This window comes from Anabrus simplex, chromosome 1 (genome assembly GCF_040414725.1).
Source record: "Anabrus simplex isolate iqAnaSimp1 chromosome 1, ASM4041472v1, whole genome shotgun sequence".
NCBI lineage: Eukaryota > Metazoa > Arthropoda > Insecta > Orthoptera > Tettigoniidae > Anabrus > Anabrus simplex.
Window position 1 is genome coordinate 1,181,227,378 of NC_090265.1, and position 18,936 is coordinate 1,181,246,313.

The window sequence follows — 18,936 nt, forward strand, 5'->3', positions numbered from 1 at the left end:
GGAGTGAGGTCCGATATCGGGGCTGGACGTTCACACTGAATGTAACTACACAAATCTTGGAATAAATAGTGACGTGTTGTGTGCCTCAGGAATACTGCCAGCGGTTTCGTCAACCTAGAACAATGGACTCCCGGTTGGAAAGAAGAATGGTGCCTCCAGTAACTGCTTTGGTGCCTATGGGTCAGCACTAAACCAGCCATGGACTCCCTGAGCTGACAACGGGTCATCGAGATGGAGATGAGTATAAATCATAATTAATATGACGAAATCAGATTGGGCGGGGAACAGTTATCATTACCTGACGCTATAATGTTAAAGATTGTAACTTCAGTAATGTAGATGTGCTACCATGATACACGTAGCTTCTATTTACTTTATTTAGTTAGTAACACGTCTGAGCAATCAATTGTAAATAAAGGGGTAATACGATGAATTTGCATGCAGTAGTAGATTGACTTAATCATTTTATTTGGGGAAACTTGTAATTATTGATGCGTCAGGAGACTAATTGTTAGTAATTCAGAGTAATTCAAGTTAGGTTGTAGTTAGTCCAGCGATGATAATGCATGGTTGGTAAATAGTGTAATTTTATTCCGTGAGCACCCAGAACTACGAGATGTGACTTCGGAACTGACACCCAGGCCTCCACTGACATATATTTAGATAGGAAGTGTACGATTTTAATTGGAAGGCTTATCACAATTTAAGTGCAAATTGAGGAATATTTAATTCATAATTGTATTACCGTGTGACGATTTTATGAGAAATCACGATTTAGATATGGATTAATTACACCGTTATTACGAGGAAGTTAATTATGATCACGCAGTATGGTCTAATTTCCAGGTAAGTCGTGTAGGGAGATGGTGTAATGATGAACCCAATAATAATAATAATAATAATAATAATAATAATAATAATAATAATAATAATAATAATAATAATAATAATAATAAATTGTAGTTATGGTAATCCCGCAAGTATTGGTATCATAGAAACCGGTGTCGCGTCGCGGGATCATGATATTGTAAACGAATGTGTGTGTTGAAGTGAAGTATTGAGAGCCGATGTAATTTTGTTTAATGAACAATGAAGTTCAGTTTATTAGTGAACGATCCCCGAGATGGGGTGTTTTGTTAAGAAAGGGCGTTATGCCTGTGACGGCCAAGGCCAGTGACCACCCGCCGTGCAAAGGGGCTGGGGCAGTTGACCTAGTGAGGAGAAGTGTTGTTTTTTTTGTATGCTCGTCCGCTCGTAAAATGGGAAGCCTTGAGTTGAAGAGAATGAGGGCGAAAGAATCGCCTAATAATGAAATATTCAACACGCCAGAATGATGTAGTTGCTAATAAATGACACGGCGATTGTTACCAGTACTTGTTAGTTTACTGTCATTACACACTTGAGTATAATGTAGCTTAGGGGTTTCAGAGTCCCACTTCCATCCCAAGGGGTGTCAGTTCAGTTCCCGACAGCGGCATTGGTACCGCAATGCTCAACCGAAGGCTGGATGTCTCACGTGTTTACTGTATATAATTTGTGTTCTTTAAGGGTTTATGTATCTTGTTGTGATTATAATTGAGTTGCCGATGGTGTTGACCATCGGGGTGGTGATTTGTATACCAGTGAGGGTCGGTTCAAACCCGGGCGTTTGTTCCACATTTTTATGAGTTCGTTCTTGGCATTTCGTTGGGGAATAGTTGTGTGTTTAGTATAGGGATTGCTCAGATTCGTTGCATGCATGTTAATCCTATTGATCAATGATGTCACATAGCCTCAGTGTCTATGATAAGTGTTTTCCCGTTCGAATCTCGTCATAATGGATCGCTCTGCGATAGATAATACTCGGATCCATCACAAACGACTGAAAGTCGATAACAAACAACAACAATTGATAATAATCCATGTAATTCATTTGTATATAAATGCGTCATTACCATCATCATCATTAAGGCCTAATAAACCACGTGTATTAATCTAATCTTTAACCCGAATGTGTTCTCATTGTAATTAGGTATGACCCGTCTCCTACCCTGTATGCCCTTAAGCTTAGTCGAGTTAAGCGCCCATTTGTTTTATTCCAACCCGTTAACGCCCTGTAGACATCATGCCGGAGCCATTAGGTGTAGGGACGGGCACAGTATCATAACCAGCATCATCATTGCCAAGCCTGAAGACTACAAATCTAGCTTACCCGGTGGCTACATAGCGCGGTCGATAAAAAAAGAGTTGATTGCATAGAAATTTTGGATTACATTTCCCATAACTCCAATAGTTCGTTTTCAATGAGCCTTATTTCAAATCAAGACGGGAAGTTCCGTTACCCCAAATGTGTATTTGTAACAGTGTTTCCAACTCTTTGCCAGAATCAGAATATTTCTTTTACAGATGCGGTATTTCTCCCGATGGCAGTCACAAGCAATTACAAAACAAGCACACACACACACATTTACATATACGAGACAAAAAAATCTAAAATCAGGCTACTCGTAATATTGTCTCCTGCTGAGCTTTTACATTCTCCTGCCATGACCTAATTATTCCTTTGAAAGGTCCGGCTCCATGGCTAAATGGTTAGCATGCTGGCGTTTGGTCACAGGGGTCCCGGGTTCGATTCTCGGCAGGGTCGGGAATTTTAACCATCATTGGTTAATTTCGCTGACACGGGGGCTGGGTGTATGTGTCGTCTTCATCACCATTTCATCCTCATCACGATGCCCAGGTCGCCTACGGGCGTCAAATCAAAAGACCTGCACCTGGCGAGCGGAACATGTCCTCGGACACTCCCGGCACTAAAAGCCATACGTCATTTCATTTCCTTTGAAAGAACGTACATCCTTTGGGAAAGGGGTGAAAATGTCCTTTGATAAGCTGTTCTATTCTATTTCGCCCCTTCCCACAAATTAATATTTTCCCTGGTTATTGTGCCATTGACAACGTTATTTAAAACTTATGAATAAACCTACATCTTTAAACCCCTTCAGCAGTCTTCACACTATTTCCAACATCCTTCCAAGCACTTTTCCCGATGTATGCCAAGTATATCCCAGTACATAACCTCATCACCATTCATGCTCTCGATCTCCTTTCTGATAAACTTTCCCACCCAGAGTTTCCTTAGCATACTACTGACACTGCTAGTCCTCCCTGTGGTCCCCATCGCATACAGTACCCAGCTGCTTTCGTCTGTACCCACTCCAGTTCTTTAATCAAGTAATTTTGATACGTATCCCACACCCCTGAAACATATTCCAGTAGAGGTCTTACTCCATCACTGTTATGCCCCTGCTAGCACATTTTGCCATCCGCAATACTCTGTGCAGTGAACATTTTTTACCACATCTTCTATATGCCCTACCATTTTGTATAAAAGGTAGTGCCGTACTTTACAAGCAAAAGTGTGTTGAAACTCATATATTCTCACATTCTCCCTGTTTTAGCTACATGCCCACTTCTACAGTGACAAATTCAGACAGGAGCGATTTGCTGGCATTAATGCTCAGAAATCTGTCAGGCTGGTTTTAAGCAATATAGCAGAAACTATGACTAACAGTTAGTTGGGTCAAAATATATTCCATACAAACCATTTAGTAGAAAACGCCTCAGTTTGATAGAGAAGTAAAATTACTTTCATTAATGTGATGATGATGATGATGATGATGATGATGATAAACTACGTCCTCAGTTGCTGTGCGTAGACATTTTTGATTATAGTCAAGAGGCCTGCCTATTTACAATTAGTGTATAATTCTGGGTTATAATTTGTGTTATTCTGGTGTCTGTTGTTACTATAAACAGGCGCAGGAAGGGATGCACTGCAGATGATTACAATGCTATACTACCGAGGACGTATATTACCAAACCTGCAGGATTATTCAAAATTCCCTCTGGTTTTAAAAGCTTGATAGTCCAACAAGGAAAGAACAAAAACCAAATAGAATGACCCAAAGCAGAAGAAATCCTTCCTGTGTTTCTGTTGTACCTTACACATGCTGGATATATCCACCCTTTGTGATGCAGAAAACAAAAAATCCCGTAGTCGAGTTACTGCTATATACGACTCAGCATCTGACGGTCGATACCGGCTTTTGTATGCACCAATCTTTCCCGCAACTGAGACTAATGTCGTGACCCAGGATGCTCGAATGCACGATCTTTGATGGAGAAGAAAATGGCCCTAGAAGTTTGGTAAATTCCACGACGTAAAAATCACACACTAGGAGGTCTATCAGAAAGTTCAGAATGAAGGTGGTCGCGAATATCTCATTAGAAGTGTGGTAGAGCTCCATCGTGTTGATAAAAGAAATTCGCGCTTTTTCTAGTTGGTACTTCAGCCACTGTTGGAGCTTTTCTAGGTACGAGAGCTGGTGACAGTCGCCTCCGCGAAGAACAATGGAGTATAGACTTTATAAATACATTCACTTCAGAGGAATAATGAATGTTTTCCACGATTGTACGAGGATTTTGCGTGCCTCAGGTCCGCATGTTGTGTCCATTCGCCTTGTCATATAGGCGAAACGTGACCTACTCACTGTAAATATTTTCTTACCAAATCCATCTTCCTCTTGTTACTGATGGAAACTGTAATAGACGTTTATGATCCCAGGAAATTGAACCCTGAAGCAGCGGCATTTGATATGGTTTTTAGAAAAAATGTTCGCATGATTATGCCACATAGATAACTGCGACAACGTAAGTTGACTGGTTGCACGATTTATCGACTTTTGTGGGCTCCCTAGCCGGCCCCGTGGTGTAGCGGTAGCGTGCCTGCCTCTTACCCGGAGGCCCCGGGTTCGATTCCCGGCCAGGTCAGGGATTTTTACCTGGACTTGAGGGCTGGTTCCAGGTCCACTCAGCCTACGGGATTAGAATTGAGGAGCTATCTGACAGTGAGATAGAGGCCCCCTGTCTAGAAAGTCAAGAATAACGGCCGAGATGATTCGCCGTGCTGATCACACGACACCTCGCAATCTGTAGGCCTTCCGGCTGAGCAGCGGTCGCTTGGTAGGCCAAGACCCTTCAAGGGCTGTAGTGATATGGGGTTTGGTTTGTTTGGGCTCCTTACATATGTTTCCTATACATGCTGGATTTTCTCAGCAGATAGTCCCAGCCAACCAGTTCGCTCCACAACGTAAATGTAATCAAGTTACTGGAAAATAGTGTCCGGCTCCATGGCTAAATGGTTAGCGTTGGTCACAGGGGTCCGGAGTTCGATTCCCGGCAGGGTCGGGAATTTTAACCATAATTGGTTAATTTCGCTGGCACGGGGGCTGGGTGTATGTGACGTCTTCATCATCATTTCATGCTCATCACGACGCGCAGGTCGCCTACAGGAGTCAAATCAAAAGACCTGCATTTGTCGAGCCGAACTTGTCGCCGGACACTCCCGGCACTAAAAGCCATACGCCATTTCATTTCATTTTTTACTGGAAAGTAGTACACCATCCGCAATTTAATTTGTCTAAGTTATTCCACTTGATACGTTCAAGGAAATTAACGCTGAAGTGTCAGAACTTATTCATATTTGGCAAATTCCAGGACGTAAAAATATTGCATTACATCAGTAAACGCCGTATTTGTTCAGTACTTCCCCATGGGCTGAAGTATGCGCCTATACACTACAGTAACTTTGTCTAACAATGATCTATGTCCGACTCGTTGACTGAACGGTCAGCGTACTGGCCTTCGGTTCAGAGGGTCCCGGGTTCGATTCCCGTCGGGTCGGGGATTTTAACCTTAATTGGTTAATTCCAATGGCACGGGGGCTGGGTGTATGTGTTGTTTTCATCATTATTTCATCCTCATCACGATGCGCAGGTCGCCTACGGGCGTCAAATAGAAAGACCTGCACCTGGCGAGCCGAACCCGTCCTGGGACATCCCGGCATTAAAAGCCATACGCCATTTCATTTTTACAATGATCTATTTGGCATCTTCTCCATTTACACTTCGTAAACTAAGTTCTGAAATCGGAAATTAAGAATAACCATTCTTACCTTCCAGTATCCAGTAATCGGGAGATAGTGGGTTCCAGCCCCACTGTCGGCAGCCCTGAAGATGGTTTTCTGTGGTTTCCCATTTTCACACCAGGCAAATGCCGGGGCTGTACCTTAGATAAGGCCAAGGCCGCTTCCTTCCAATTCCTAGGTCTTTCCTATCCCGTCGTAGTCATATGACCTATCTGTGTCGGTGCGACGTAAAGCAAATAGCAAAACAAAACAAAATGCATTCTTTTCTTCAACACTATTCTCTGCATTCAGAGCTACCATCTTCACAGTCTGATAATAATGAATAGCCGCCATTGAGCAACAAACGAATTGGCAACTTTATCCTCACCAGTTACACCCAATTTTGGTACAGGAGATAATAACAGCGACAAGCTACGAGTCGTTCGCACTTCAGCTGATAACCTTGTACTTTTCTGGTATACTGGTCAAGTAAACATGACACAGTCAAAAAGCTGTACACGTGAGTATAACAAAGTAATTATTTTGACATTCAATGGGAAGCACTATTTCTGTATTCAAATTTTTGGAGATGCCCATGTGCGGCCCAGAATCGAATTTCTTGTCATGGTGCGGCCACAGAAGTTTTAGGCGATCGTCTAGATTCTCCCGGGAAGTTTTATGTATAATCAAGATGCGACGCGGAAATGCCTGAATTATGGTCGAAGTTGCAGCCTCAAATAATATATTTCCCTTCCCATTTTTCAGACTTAGAACTATCTGTAATGATGTTTTACAATGCATTACTACCTTTTTAACACATGTTAATAAAACTGAATGTAACTCTCAATGACAGAGTGGAATACTATAATACTGCAACTGTCTTATCCAGACAGAATCGTTAACGACCTAGTTATGGCCCTTCGCTGAGCCAGGCATCCTGAAATGAAGTTTACTTGCGGGAGAGTGACCCATTGGACCTTTATTATCCAGCCTGCATATCAATGATATTTCATCCCCACTTGTCCACTGTACATACCATCTGTATGCTGATGACCTACAGGTATATTACCATACCAGTGTAGATAGTATATGCGAAGCCATCCAGCATATGAATACATACCTACAACGACTCACAACGAATGCCAGGAACAACGCCATACTCATCAACCCACGAAAGACCCAAAGCATAATAATTGGACACAAAAAATTACTATGTGCTCTAAATAGTAATCACAATCCTCCTCCAATTACCATTGATGATACCGAAGTTCCATACTCCAAGATTGTTACAAACCTTGGGGTCACCTTAAATGAGACTCTGACCTGGAATGAGCATATAACCAATGTGTGCAGAAAAGTACACGCATCTATTTATCCTTTGAAGCGTCATAAAAATGTTCTCCCACTGGACCTTAAATTAAAACTCATACAAACACTTCTATTTCCAATCTTTGACTACTATGACAGTTTATTGACTGATCTAACCTGTGAACAAGCAACAAAGCTACAACGTGTACAGAACTCTTGCATTCGATATGCCTTCCAGCTCCGATATGATGCTCATATAACATCATACTACAAAAAGTTGGGATGGCTACGTTTAAATGACCGTAGAAAAACGCACCAAATGCCCCTCGTCTATCAGTTGCTTTCTTCAAACAGCCCCACCTACCTATCGTCCAATTTTAGGCTTCTTTCTTCGTTCCACGGAATGAACACTCGTTCCGGATCACTACTTGAAATAACACCGCATCGAACGAAAACCTACAGCCATTCATTTCTGGTCTCCGCTGCGAGGTTATGGAATACGATCCCGGATGATATTAAAAAGTCTTGCTCGTCTAGGACATTTAAAACAGCCTACCGTAAATTCCTCCAGAGTACATACAGTTGACTTGAATGAATGTAAAAGTGAATGACGTGTGAATGAAACCAAAAATGACGTACTAGATTTAAGTTCTTAGGCTATCCTATTGAAGTTCCTACTACTCTCATGTAAGGCTATAGACTGTTCACCTGTGAGCTTGCATCCGGGAGATAGTAGGTTCGAATCCTACTATCGGCAGCCCTGAAGATGGTTTTCCGTGGTTTCCCATTTTCACACCAGACAAATGCTGGGGCTGTACCTTAATTAAGGCCACGGCCGCTTCCTTCCAACACCTAGGCCTCTCCTATCCTATCGTCGCCATAAGACCTATCTGTGTCGGTGCGAAGTAAACCCCCTAGCAAAAAAAAAAAGACTGTTCATAGAAATAGACTACATAGTAACATCGATTTTAGTACACTCAGATCGTAAACATACTAGTTAATTTAGCCTTATATTTGAATAAGTTTTTCTTTAAGCTAGTTGTAGATATATTCTTTAGGTTATTAGTTGATATATTTTTTTGTTATTATCCACTCTCTATTTATCCTATAATTTTTTATCAGTAGTAACCTTAATTAATTGTATTATTGTAATTCCTTATCTGACTTACATATCTCAATAACAGTAATTGATTACAATGATACTTTAGATTAATACTGTAAAAAGAAAATGTATGTGGTTAAGTGTAAGAGAGGGCCAAGAGCCCTAACTTCGCCACTTAATAAAGACACAAATAAATAAATAAATAAATAAATAAATAAATAAATAAATAAATAAATAAATAAATAAATAAATAAATAAATAAATAAATAAATAAATAAATAAATAAATAAATAAACAACAACACGGAGCACATCCAATGTAGCTTAACATGGAGATCCGGTATTTCAATATGGGCACGCTGTTGACCATTGTAATATTAAAAAGTATGTTACAGGTATCGCTAAAATGTAGTATTTTAAGCTATAGTTCTTTCAATGCTACACTTTGCATCTGGCATGCTGAAATAAATGGCCTCGTCCTTTCCACTGGCTGAGACTTAATGAACTGTCTCTACGAAGTGAATTCTCGTTATGGAGTTTTGCTGCAGTGCCATCATTTATATCCTTAAGAACAAGTATTTTTCTATGGTTATATTTTTACTTGTTTTTTGTCTTCTACAATTTACATATGTTTCAGTTTAGATGTTATTTAGTAATGTAAAGCGTGTATTATTTACATTTTGTGCCTTGTGCAGAGCTGATGCTAAAATCAGCCTTCAGCCGCATAGGCCTATGGGCCATGTCATAGCATATCCCAGGCAGCACTTGTATATGTTTTATGGTCAAATCTTCACTAAGGCCGACCCGAATGTTCCCCAAAATGTTGACACGGTTGATACGCGTCGCTCAGGGACAGATATTGGAACTGTGCGGTTCAACGGCTGCCAGTTCTAAGGCCACCCACAGGCATTGATGTTTGTGTTGTTTCTAGTTACACGAACAATCTAGTAGATATTCAACGATCAGTATTTCTCATTAACGTTGTGTGATCACGAGATTAACACAATTACAAATTAGTTTCAACATAATTCAAAATACATAAAGACATTACAGCTGGCAAATCTTCAACCAAAACTGAAAGTCAACCTTTAAAGGAATGGCACGTATATACAACGATTGTTAAGCCAAGAAATGCTGCAAGTGAAGCAGTTGAGTATACAAAAGCACTATGTGATTGCATATAACAACAACAACTAGGAATCTGAAGGACGGCCGCGCAGACGGTGGGGAGATTGACGGGTTCCCTCTGAGCTGAGTCTGGTGGTATTTGAACGCCAGTCTCACGACTATTAATTTACCGGCACGTAAAATAACTTTCGTGGGACAAGATCTCCAACACCTCGGGGTATTAAAAAACACAACTTCTTTTAAGGAACTAAAGTCTTCCATTTTCCGCTGGTTAGTGTTACGAGTGTATGGGATTTCAAACCATTGACAACACACTCTGCTACAGAGATACTTATCCTCTGTTACGGCCGACTCCATGGAAGATTCGCTCCGTGAGTGGGGCCGTAAAATAAAATAATGCCAGTCATAACAGATGGATGAAAGGGGAACACGACAGGCTCATAACTTGGGAACATGGGTTAAAACCACGAGAACCCTAGAGGAGTCTTCTCCACTTACTCAGACCAGGCACCTCACTTTCATCTTTTCTATCCGACCTCCCTTAGTTGACTCTTGTTCTCTTCTGACCCCGATGGTATTAAGTTGGTGAGGCCTAGGGAGCCTTTCACACACTTCGTGCCATTCCGTTTCATATTCATACTGTTAATCGCTGGTATTCATGATTCTATCAGATAATCTATATATTAAAAAAATGTATGAAAACTAAAGTCAGTCAGTCCGGCCATTCTATCCGGTCGATTTCCTTCATTTTTTTAACTGAAAGGTATTCATGCACAGATTTGTCATCAGGCACTATAAATCATCATTTATCTTCCGCCTTCCTCAAATTATTTGATTTTTCTTTTTTTTCTCCCTGAAGCATCCATATCTTTGGTTCTAATTGAGGTACGGAGTTTGTTTTGGCCTAAGAACACTCAGTGGATCAAGCTCTTTAATTTCGGCTCTTAACTATTCAAATTGGTTGACTTTGAGGAAAGTTATGAGTGCACATTCAATTTGACGTGTCATTTATTCAACATTTTTTCTCATTGAAGCAATCATATATTTCGTTCTAATTGTGGTACGCAGTTTGTTTTGGTCTAAAACACTCAATGGAAAAAGCGCTTTCTTTTGAGGTGACAACTTACTCAAATTGGTAGATTCTGACAAAAGTTATGAGTACATTTGTCTCCATGACAAAGATCTTTGAAGGACTTTTTAACAGTTCGGCGCGTAGTGTTGTTCCAAGGAACGTTTAATTAATTTTCTTTGTGTGATGTGTTTTCAAGTGTTTTGTTGACAAAATATTACATTCTATTACCACAGCAGATCATGGGCTTTATTTCATTAACTCGAAACTTTGCAAATACATCCGTGAGAATAGTAACGAACAACACCATACTTTGTACATTGCGGGCGGAGCCAGCCGGAAACTGCTATTATCTTAAACACCACTTATTTATGTTTTGCAAACAAGTGTTGTTTAATGTCCACAGTGATAACAATATACCGATGAAAGAGAAAGTTTACCCAAATAAACCGATCTGCAAAGTAACGTGCTATGAAACCTGCGATTTATCTCTAAAAGAACCAGCAATTACTCTGCAGTCGGTTTGAGCAACACATGCCATTTGCTGTTGACAGAATGCGAGATTAATAAACGTCATACGGTGAGATAACTTACCGATCTGAGAAGAAGCCAACGAGAGGAAGTCCTACGAACTGGCCCAGACTGTTGACAGTCCCAACTAGGGTCAGCTGCCATTGGTTGTCTTCACAGGTCAAGTTCCACTGAAAGAACAATGATATGGTGTGAGGTGAAATGTCAACTTTTCAGGTGAGCATTTTATACAGAATGAAACTAATGCACTGATACCGTAAAGTGAACTAAAGCGCACGTTCTTTAGCATGTTTGTATTTTCTATAATAGGGAATAACAAGTGACGCTCTCCGCGCAAACAATACTTGACCCACCCCAGCATAACTAAGGGTACGTTTATGCTGCAGCTTCGCTGCTGGCACTTGGATGCGTGAATACTTACATCATGCTTGGATGTTCGCCCTAGCCCCTCGCTGCTGGCCACTTCCTTCCAAGTCCTAGGCCTTTCCTATCCCATCGTCGCCATAAGACCTATCTGTGTCGGTACGACGCAAAGCCACTAGCAAAATATATATATATTTAATTCAAATTAAAAATACACAAAGATAGATAAACATATAGTTAACAGAATAAAAGAAAAATTAAAAACAATGGAAACCTCACTTTTAAACGCTAAAAACGGGCCATGATCCTTCATAAAACTGAGAACGAGGTCTACTGGCTGCTGGTCATCTTGTCACTCTGATCCCATATGAACCTCTCATGATGATCGGCATGCCGCTGGTTCCAAATCGCATTGCGTTCGAAGACAGGTTCAGATAGCAAGTGAGCAAGTGATCACTGAACATGTGTATAGAGTGCGAAGAGAGAAAGAGTGGGAGAGCAGATGACCTTGAAAGAACCAATCACTGTTCAAGTTAGAGGATAGCCGGCGATGTGCCAGGCTCGAAAATCAAACGTGTTTGAGACCATGGATGTGGCGAGGATAGCAGCCAACAGCGCAGCTATAAGCCAGGCTCCAGGGTAAAAGCACCGATTGAGATCCATTGGTTTGTTTCATCATCGCCTAACATCGAGCAGCGTGGCTTGGTGATGTGCCAGCAGCCAGGCTGCAGCATAAACGCACCCTTAGTACTACGTGACCTACTCTGACGAAAATGTCCAAATTTGACTACTGCTTAATTAATGCTATTAATCTTGTCTCTCGTCATTAATACTGATGATTGACGAATCGATTTAACTTTTCATAGGAAAAAATGTTTTTAAGAAACTAAAAAAGTATTTATCGTTAACTTCCCTGTATAACGACACTAAAGAAACATTTTCTTTTTACATGGCGGAGTTGTAAAGTGATATGACATTCCTCTAGTACAAGATCAGTTTAGCAGCCACTAGCAGAATAATACACCAACAAGCTCAAATATGAGTGATTAAACAAACTATTCTTAATTACCAACACAGTGAAAAATGAAAAGTTTTCTTGGCTTTTCCAAAAGTAAACCACAAAATATCAAACAAAACATCGAGGATACGCGACATTGGTATGGGTTATATTCCACTTATACATACTTGACAAAATAACTTCCATAAATTAATAAAGGGCGGTTAAATGAAAACAGGTTCCCTGCCAAATTGTGTAGTAGAACATTTCGTACCTCAAAAGTAATCACCAGAACTGTTGATATTTACCCCACTGGGTGATAAGACGGCCAGTCCCATTCTTGAAAAAAAGCTGGCGGGCTGTCACCGGAATAACACCTGTACACAATCACGCACAGGGTCGTCCGATGAAAACCGATTTCGACAAACGTTTTTCTTCAGATTCTCAAAGGTATGAATATCTGGGCTGTAGAGAGTTTGTTGAAGAGTTTCCTACACAAATCTCTCAAGTGTATTCCTCACAGTGTTGGCAGTATGGGGGCGGGCGTTGTCACGTTGTCGATACCATGTCCGGACGCTTTGAGTTTGACATCCCTCAGTTTCTACTACGTGTCTTCATAGTACTATGCTTTGATTGTGGCCCCATGCTCGAGCTAAGCCTGTCGTAGGAGGTGACTGAAAGGGGCCCAGGGAAGCGCGGGTTGGCGACTAATGGGCCCTTGGCTGAGTCCTGGAATTTTTTCCACTTATTTATGCCAGGCTCCTTACTGTACTGTACTTTATTTTTTGCTAAACGACTTCCCTTGGGTAGTTAACTCGAAAAATGAAACACCAATAATAATATTATTATACCGTTCCTATTAACTTTGTTCCTTCTTTTTTTTTAATACCTTTGTTTGGAAGATTCCCTACAACATTTTAAAAACATAGGTGGATTAGGAACATTTCTGGGATAGAATTTCACTTGTGTATTTCCATCCATCTATACTCTTCAGTTCAAACTGCGATTCATCAAAACGATGTCGAAATAAAATACATATTGGAACCCATAAATAAATCGTTCATATAGTGATTCTTCAGGAATAGTTCACTGATCTCGCACAAGACGGAATTATATGTAGGTTGCCATTTGTCACGCCTGCAATTTTGTACCGTACCCACAGAGCTCATCAGTGCTTGTCACTGGAAAGCGAAACACACTAATCCTGCCAGTTGATTTATTCTGATAATTTGATGTAGTGCAGTGTCCCATTTTCTTTAAAAAGGCAAATATATTTCACACTAACATTTGTACCCGTTTTTTGCACGGGAATTTGTAATGTATTACATGTTTCCTTCATGAATTTTTGCGAAGTTACTTGCCTGTATTCAAACGTTAAATACGGCATGTTAAACAGATATTCTTATCCGAAAGTACGTGGCAGTAACGTGAAGTACGAACAAAGTCGAGATAGAATGAGGACGTTTATAGTTTATTGTAGAGTACAGTTCCTGGTCCGAAGTTGTGCGAAGTTTTCCCTGTTCTCGGTTACATATTGTTGTTTCTCGAACCACTGGAGTGGCGCTGAGGCTGAAGGCTCATGAAGCCCATCGTTGAAGACAACCCCCCTTATTATCTGTTCTATCGAAAAAAGTAAAACGACTCTTTACTTCTTCCCGTTAACTCATCTTGAAGTAACATATACCAGGTGTTCCACGGGACGTGAATTAAAAATGCAATTTTTCGCAAGCATCTCTCTTATTTACCGTCGTACCATACATACGTACACGGTATAAAATAACGGAAATAACATATTTTTAAAAGTGTGTTGTATACAGTCTTTTGATAGACCTAATTTAACGAATATATAGTAGGAATCTTTCTATAAACGCTAACTCTAAGTGATACCTTGACGTCATATACACTTAATAACACAATCCTGAATGAGTAGATTACAAATGACACCCATTTCGGGATTAAATCCGATGGGACCGTACGTTAATGATATATCCCTTATTAACCCTCTCATCGAAATGGTGCACATGAGAAAAAAGGTTTTTTTTTTCCTAGGGGCTTTACGTCGCACCGACACAGATAGGTCTTATGGCGACGATGGGATAGGAAAGGCCTAGGAGTTGGAAGGAAGCGGCCGTGGCCTTAATTAAGGTACAGCCCCAGCATTTGCCTGGTGTGAAAATGGGAAACCACGGAAAACCATCTTCAGGGCTGCCGATAGTGGGATTCGAACCTACTATTTCCCGGATGCAAGCTCACAGCCGCGCGCCTCTACGCGCACGGCCAACTCGCCCGGTGAAAAAAGTTTTAGAAATTGATTTCCATTAAGGTCTGTAGACTTCCATTAATGTTGATCATGTATATTTGTGCTATTTTTTTTACGTCGCACCGACACAGATATGTTTTATGGCGACGATGGGAAAGGAAAGGTGTGCCTGGTGTGAAAATGGAAAACCACGTAAAACCATCTTCAGGGCTGCCGACAGTGGGGTTCGAACCCACTATCTCCCGAATACTGGATACTGGCCACACTTAAGCGACTGCAGCTATCGAGCTCGGTCATGTGTATTTTGTGGGAGTACAAAATCACTGTTTCGGTTTCCTATAAACGTCCAGTCAATTCCGAGAAATTGAAATGTTATGGATCTTAAAACCTACCTTTGGACAGGTGGATGATAAATATGAAATTTGGTACAAATATTTCCAGTAGATTTCCAGTTATAATAAATATGCACCCACTTTTGGGCTAAGTCCACTGGGACTTCGACTGAAAAACCGTCCGTTAATGATATCTCCCTCATTAATCCTCCTATCAAAATGATGCACATGAGAAAAATGTTTTAGGAATTCATTTCCATTAAGGCAGGAATATTTCCATTAAGTTTGGTTGTGTATATTTTGTGGGAGTGCTGCTGATGATGATGATGATGATGCTTGTTGTTTTAAGGGGCCTAACATCTAGGTCATCGGCCCCTGATGGTACGAAATGAGACGAAATGCAATGACAAAATAAAAATCCAAAATCCTCCACTGACCAGAATTCAAAGCGTGAGAACGAAAAATGAACGGATGGATATGAGGTTAAAACGATCAGTGGAGACGACCCGCAATGCCTCAGTCTCAGAAACTGACGGAGAACAAGAGTAATACTGACCAATAGACTGCTTCTATAGCTCAATACTGAATCGATGATGCTTGCAAGCTAAAGGGGTCCAAAATATAGGTTATCGGCCTCTCATAATGATACTTATCGCTTGAAAATAGAACCATGGTATTTGACATAGTGCGGTACTAATCAAAAGTATCGTAGACTCACGGTATTACACACATTATGGTACTACTCACAGGTAATGAAATTCGCACAGGTCCTGATTGCTACTAATCACAAACCTATTTGGTACCTAACGTAGTAATACGCGCAAGTAATAGCGACCCATGGTATTCCCCGCGTGGTGGTACTAATCACAAGTAGTTTCATGGTTCTAATTCAATCATCCCTTGGTCGCTCCTTTTAGTCGCCTCTTACGACAGGCAGAGGATACCATGGGTGTATTCTTCGTCTGCGTTCCCCACCCACAGGGAGTTGTGTGTTGTGGGAGTGGAAAATCACGGTTTGGAATTCGTATAAACTGCCAGTCCATTGAGGGATTTAGAAAAAATATTGGCCCTAAACCTGTCGAAAAACAGGTGAATTCTAATTATGAAGTCTGGTAAAAATATATCCAGTAGTTTTCAAGTTATAAAAACTCAGACAAACAAACAGACAACAAAGCTAAAAAATGTGCAGGAGGTCATTAGTCCTCCAGGAACGGATCTCTACGAAAATTTCTCCAAAATAGTCAATGTATATACACATTGTCGTTACGATTTTATTTATATAGACTAGCATATGTACCGGTTCTTCGCACGAGAATTTGTAATGGATTACACGATTCCTTCATGAATTCATACGAAGTTAGATGTCTGTATTCCATCGTTTTTTTTGTTTGTTTGTTTTTTGTTTTTTTTGCTATTGGCTTTACGTCGCACCGATACAGATAGGTCTTATGGCGACGATGGGACAGGAAAGGGCTAGGACTGGGAAGGAAGCGGCCGTGGCCTTAATTAAGGTACAGCCCCAGCATTTGCCTGGTGTGAAAATGGGAAACCACGGAAAACCATCTTCAGGGCTGCCGACAGTGGGGTTCGAACCACCTATCTCCCGAATACTGGATACTGGCCGCACTTAAGCGACTGCAGCTATCGAGCTCGGTATTCCATCGTTTAATACGGCATGTTAAACATATTTTTCTACGATAGTTTGTGGTAGTAACGTGAAGTACGATAAAGCTGATCAAAGCTGAGGCAGAATGAGGACGATCACAAAGTTTGATGAAAGGTACCGTCTCTGGTCCAAAATTCTCTCTACTTCTTGGTTACATACTGTAGTTTATCTGAAAGATGGAATGGCGCTGAAGACTCACAAAACCAATCGTTGATGATAATCTCTCTTGTTATATGTTCTATCGAAAAGAGTAAAATCGCTCTTTAGCCATTCACGTTAACCCACCTTTAAGTGACATGACTTAGCCTGTAAAACCGTCCGTTAATGGTATCTCCCTTATTAATCCCCCTATCGAAAATGTTCACATGAGAAAAAGTATTTATTTATTTATGTATTTATTTATTTATTTATTTCGGAAACAAAAACAGCGAGAAGACGAATTACAGAGTTCCGCAATAAAAAAAAAATATTTACAATGGCGTAGCACATAGCAACATAAAAAATAAGTGGAAGAACAATGAACAAAAAGCACATAATGATAAAAATAGAAGAAAAACTTAAAGACTAACAAAATAACTGTAGAGACACCAATTAACCACAAAACATGAAGAGAAACGAAACAACGAGGAAAATTAAAGATTTAACGTAAAACGAAGATAGCTAGACACACTAAGATAAATACAGATATAACACACAAGTAACGGTATAGTACAGTAAAAAAATAAATAAATATTACATTATGTACAAAAGAGGGGACAGCAATACGAAGAGAAAAAAGGAATATGAAGAAAATGATCTAAGTTAAGGAAGAATAGTTTAGAAATTGATTTCCATTAAGGCTGGTAGATTTCCATAAAGGTTGGTCTTGTATATTGAGTAGGAGGGTGAAATCACTGTTTCGATCTTCCTATAAACTCCCAGTCCATTCAGGGATTTAGAAATAATATTGGCCTTAAAACCTACCCATGGGCAGGTGAATGCTATATAAGACGTTTGGTAGAAATTTATCAAGTAGTTTTTCAGTTATAAGAACTCAGACATCAAAGCTAAAAGATATACACTGAGTGGCAAAAAGTCACGGGGAAGGGTGTTCCATTAGAAAATGTGTCGTGTATGACCCCTTAGCGTTGCGGCTAGCTGCTGCTTAGATGAGCAGTCTGTCACAGACACCAATGTCGTGAAGGTGGAAACATGTCGCGAGCTAACCGACTTTGAACGTGGCATGACCATCGACGCACGGCGCATGGGTCATAGCACTGAGGAGATTACACGCGAATTCGGGTTTCTGAGGTCAACAGTGTCGAGGGTGGATCTTCAATGTTACCACCATCGTAAACCGCCGCACGGGAAGACCAGAGGTGTTTTAACGAACGGACATCACGTCGCCTCCGCAGAACCATACCGAGCGCTCGACGGACTACTGTGAGTCAGATCACCGCCCAGTTGAGGCAACTTCAGCCGACGACCAATTCGTGTCCCTTCGCTGAAATCTCGACACAGAGCTCAGCGACGTACATGGGCCCGCAAACATCGGCAATGGACCATGGAACACTGGCGGCGTGTGGTATGGTCCGATATATCCCGGTTCCATTTGTATCGATCTGATGGGCGGGTGAGAGTGCGGCGTGTGCCCCATGAAGCTATGGATCCTGCGTGCCAACAAGGTTGTGTCCAGGCGGGAGGTAGCTCAGTTCTGGTCTGGGCGGCGTTCTTATGGTCGTAATTAGGCCCCATTGTCCGGCTGCAGGGAGCGCTGACAGGTTCACGTGATGTGGACATTCTTTCAGACCTACTGAATCCCTATCTGGCCCTAGAGTACTCTGATGGAGATGCCATGTTTTAACAGGACAACGCGCCATATCACCGCTCTGTGGTGGCACACAGGTTGTTGGAGGAGCACTCCAGTAAAGTTACGACAATGAATTGACCGTCGAGATTCCCCGATCGTAATCCAATCGTGTATTTATGGGATGCTCTCGATGCTGGCGTACGCTCCATGAACCCCGCACCAACGAGCAACTACACAAGACCAATTACGAATAGCAGTGCAAGGTGCGTGGGTCCAGATCCATTCAGAACGATTCCAACACCTTGTAGAGTCGAAGCCTCGCCGTATTGCTGCAGTTGTGAGGGCTCGCGGAGGAGCAACTCGTTCTTAACATCACATTCAGTGTCTTCTCATGACTTTTGGCCAATCAGTGTATCACATGTTGTGTATATATTTTTTTTTTATTTTT

General features: G+C 41.1%; 1 protein-coding gene across 1 annotated transcript in view; it reads right to left on the reverse strand.

Moving 5' to 3' along the window:
• LOC136858171 (solute carrier family 22 member 2) overlaps positions 1-18,936 on the reverse strand; it is a 509,914-nt gene that overhangs the window by 289,939 nt on the left and 201,039 nt on the right. The window contains exon 4 of the mRNA XM_067137526.2: positions 11,145-11,251. Coding sequence (XP_066993627.2) covers positions 11,145-11,251 — 107 coding nt within the window. The remainder of the gene's footprint in view (positions 1-11,144; positions 11,252-18,936) is intronic.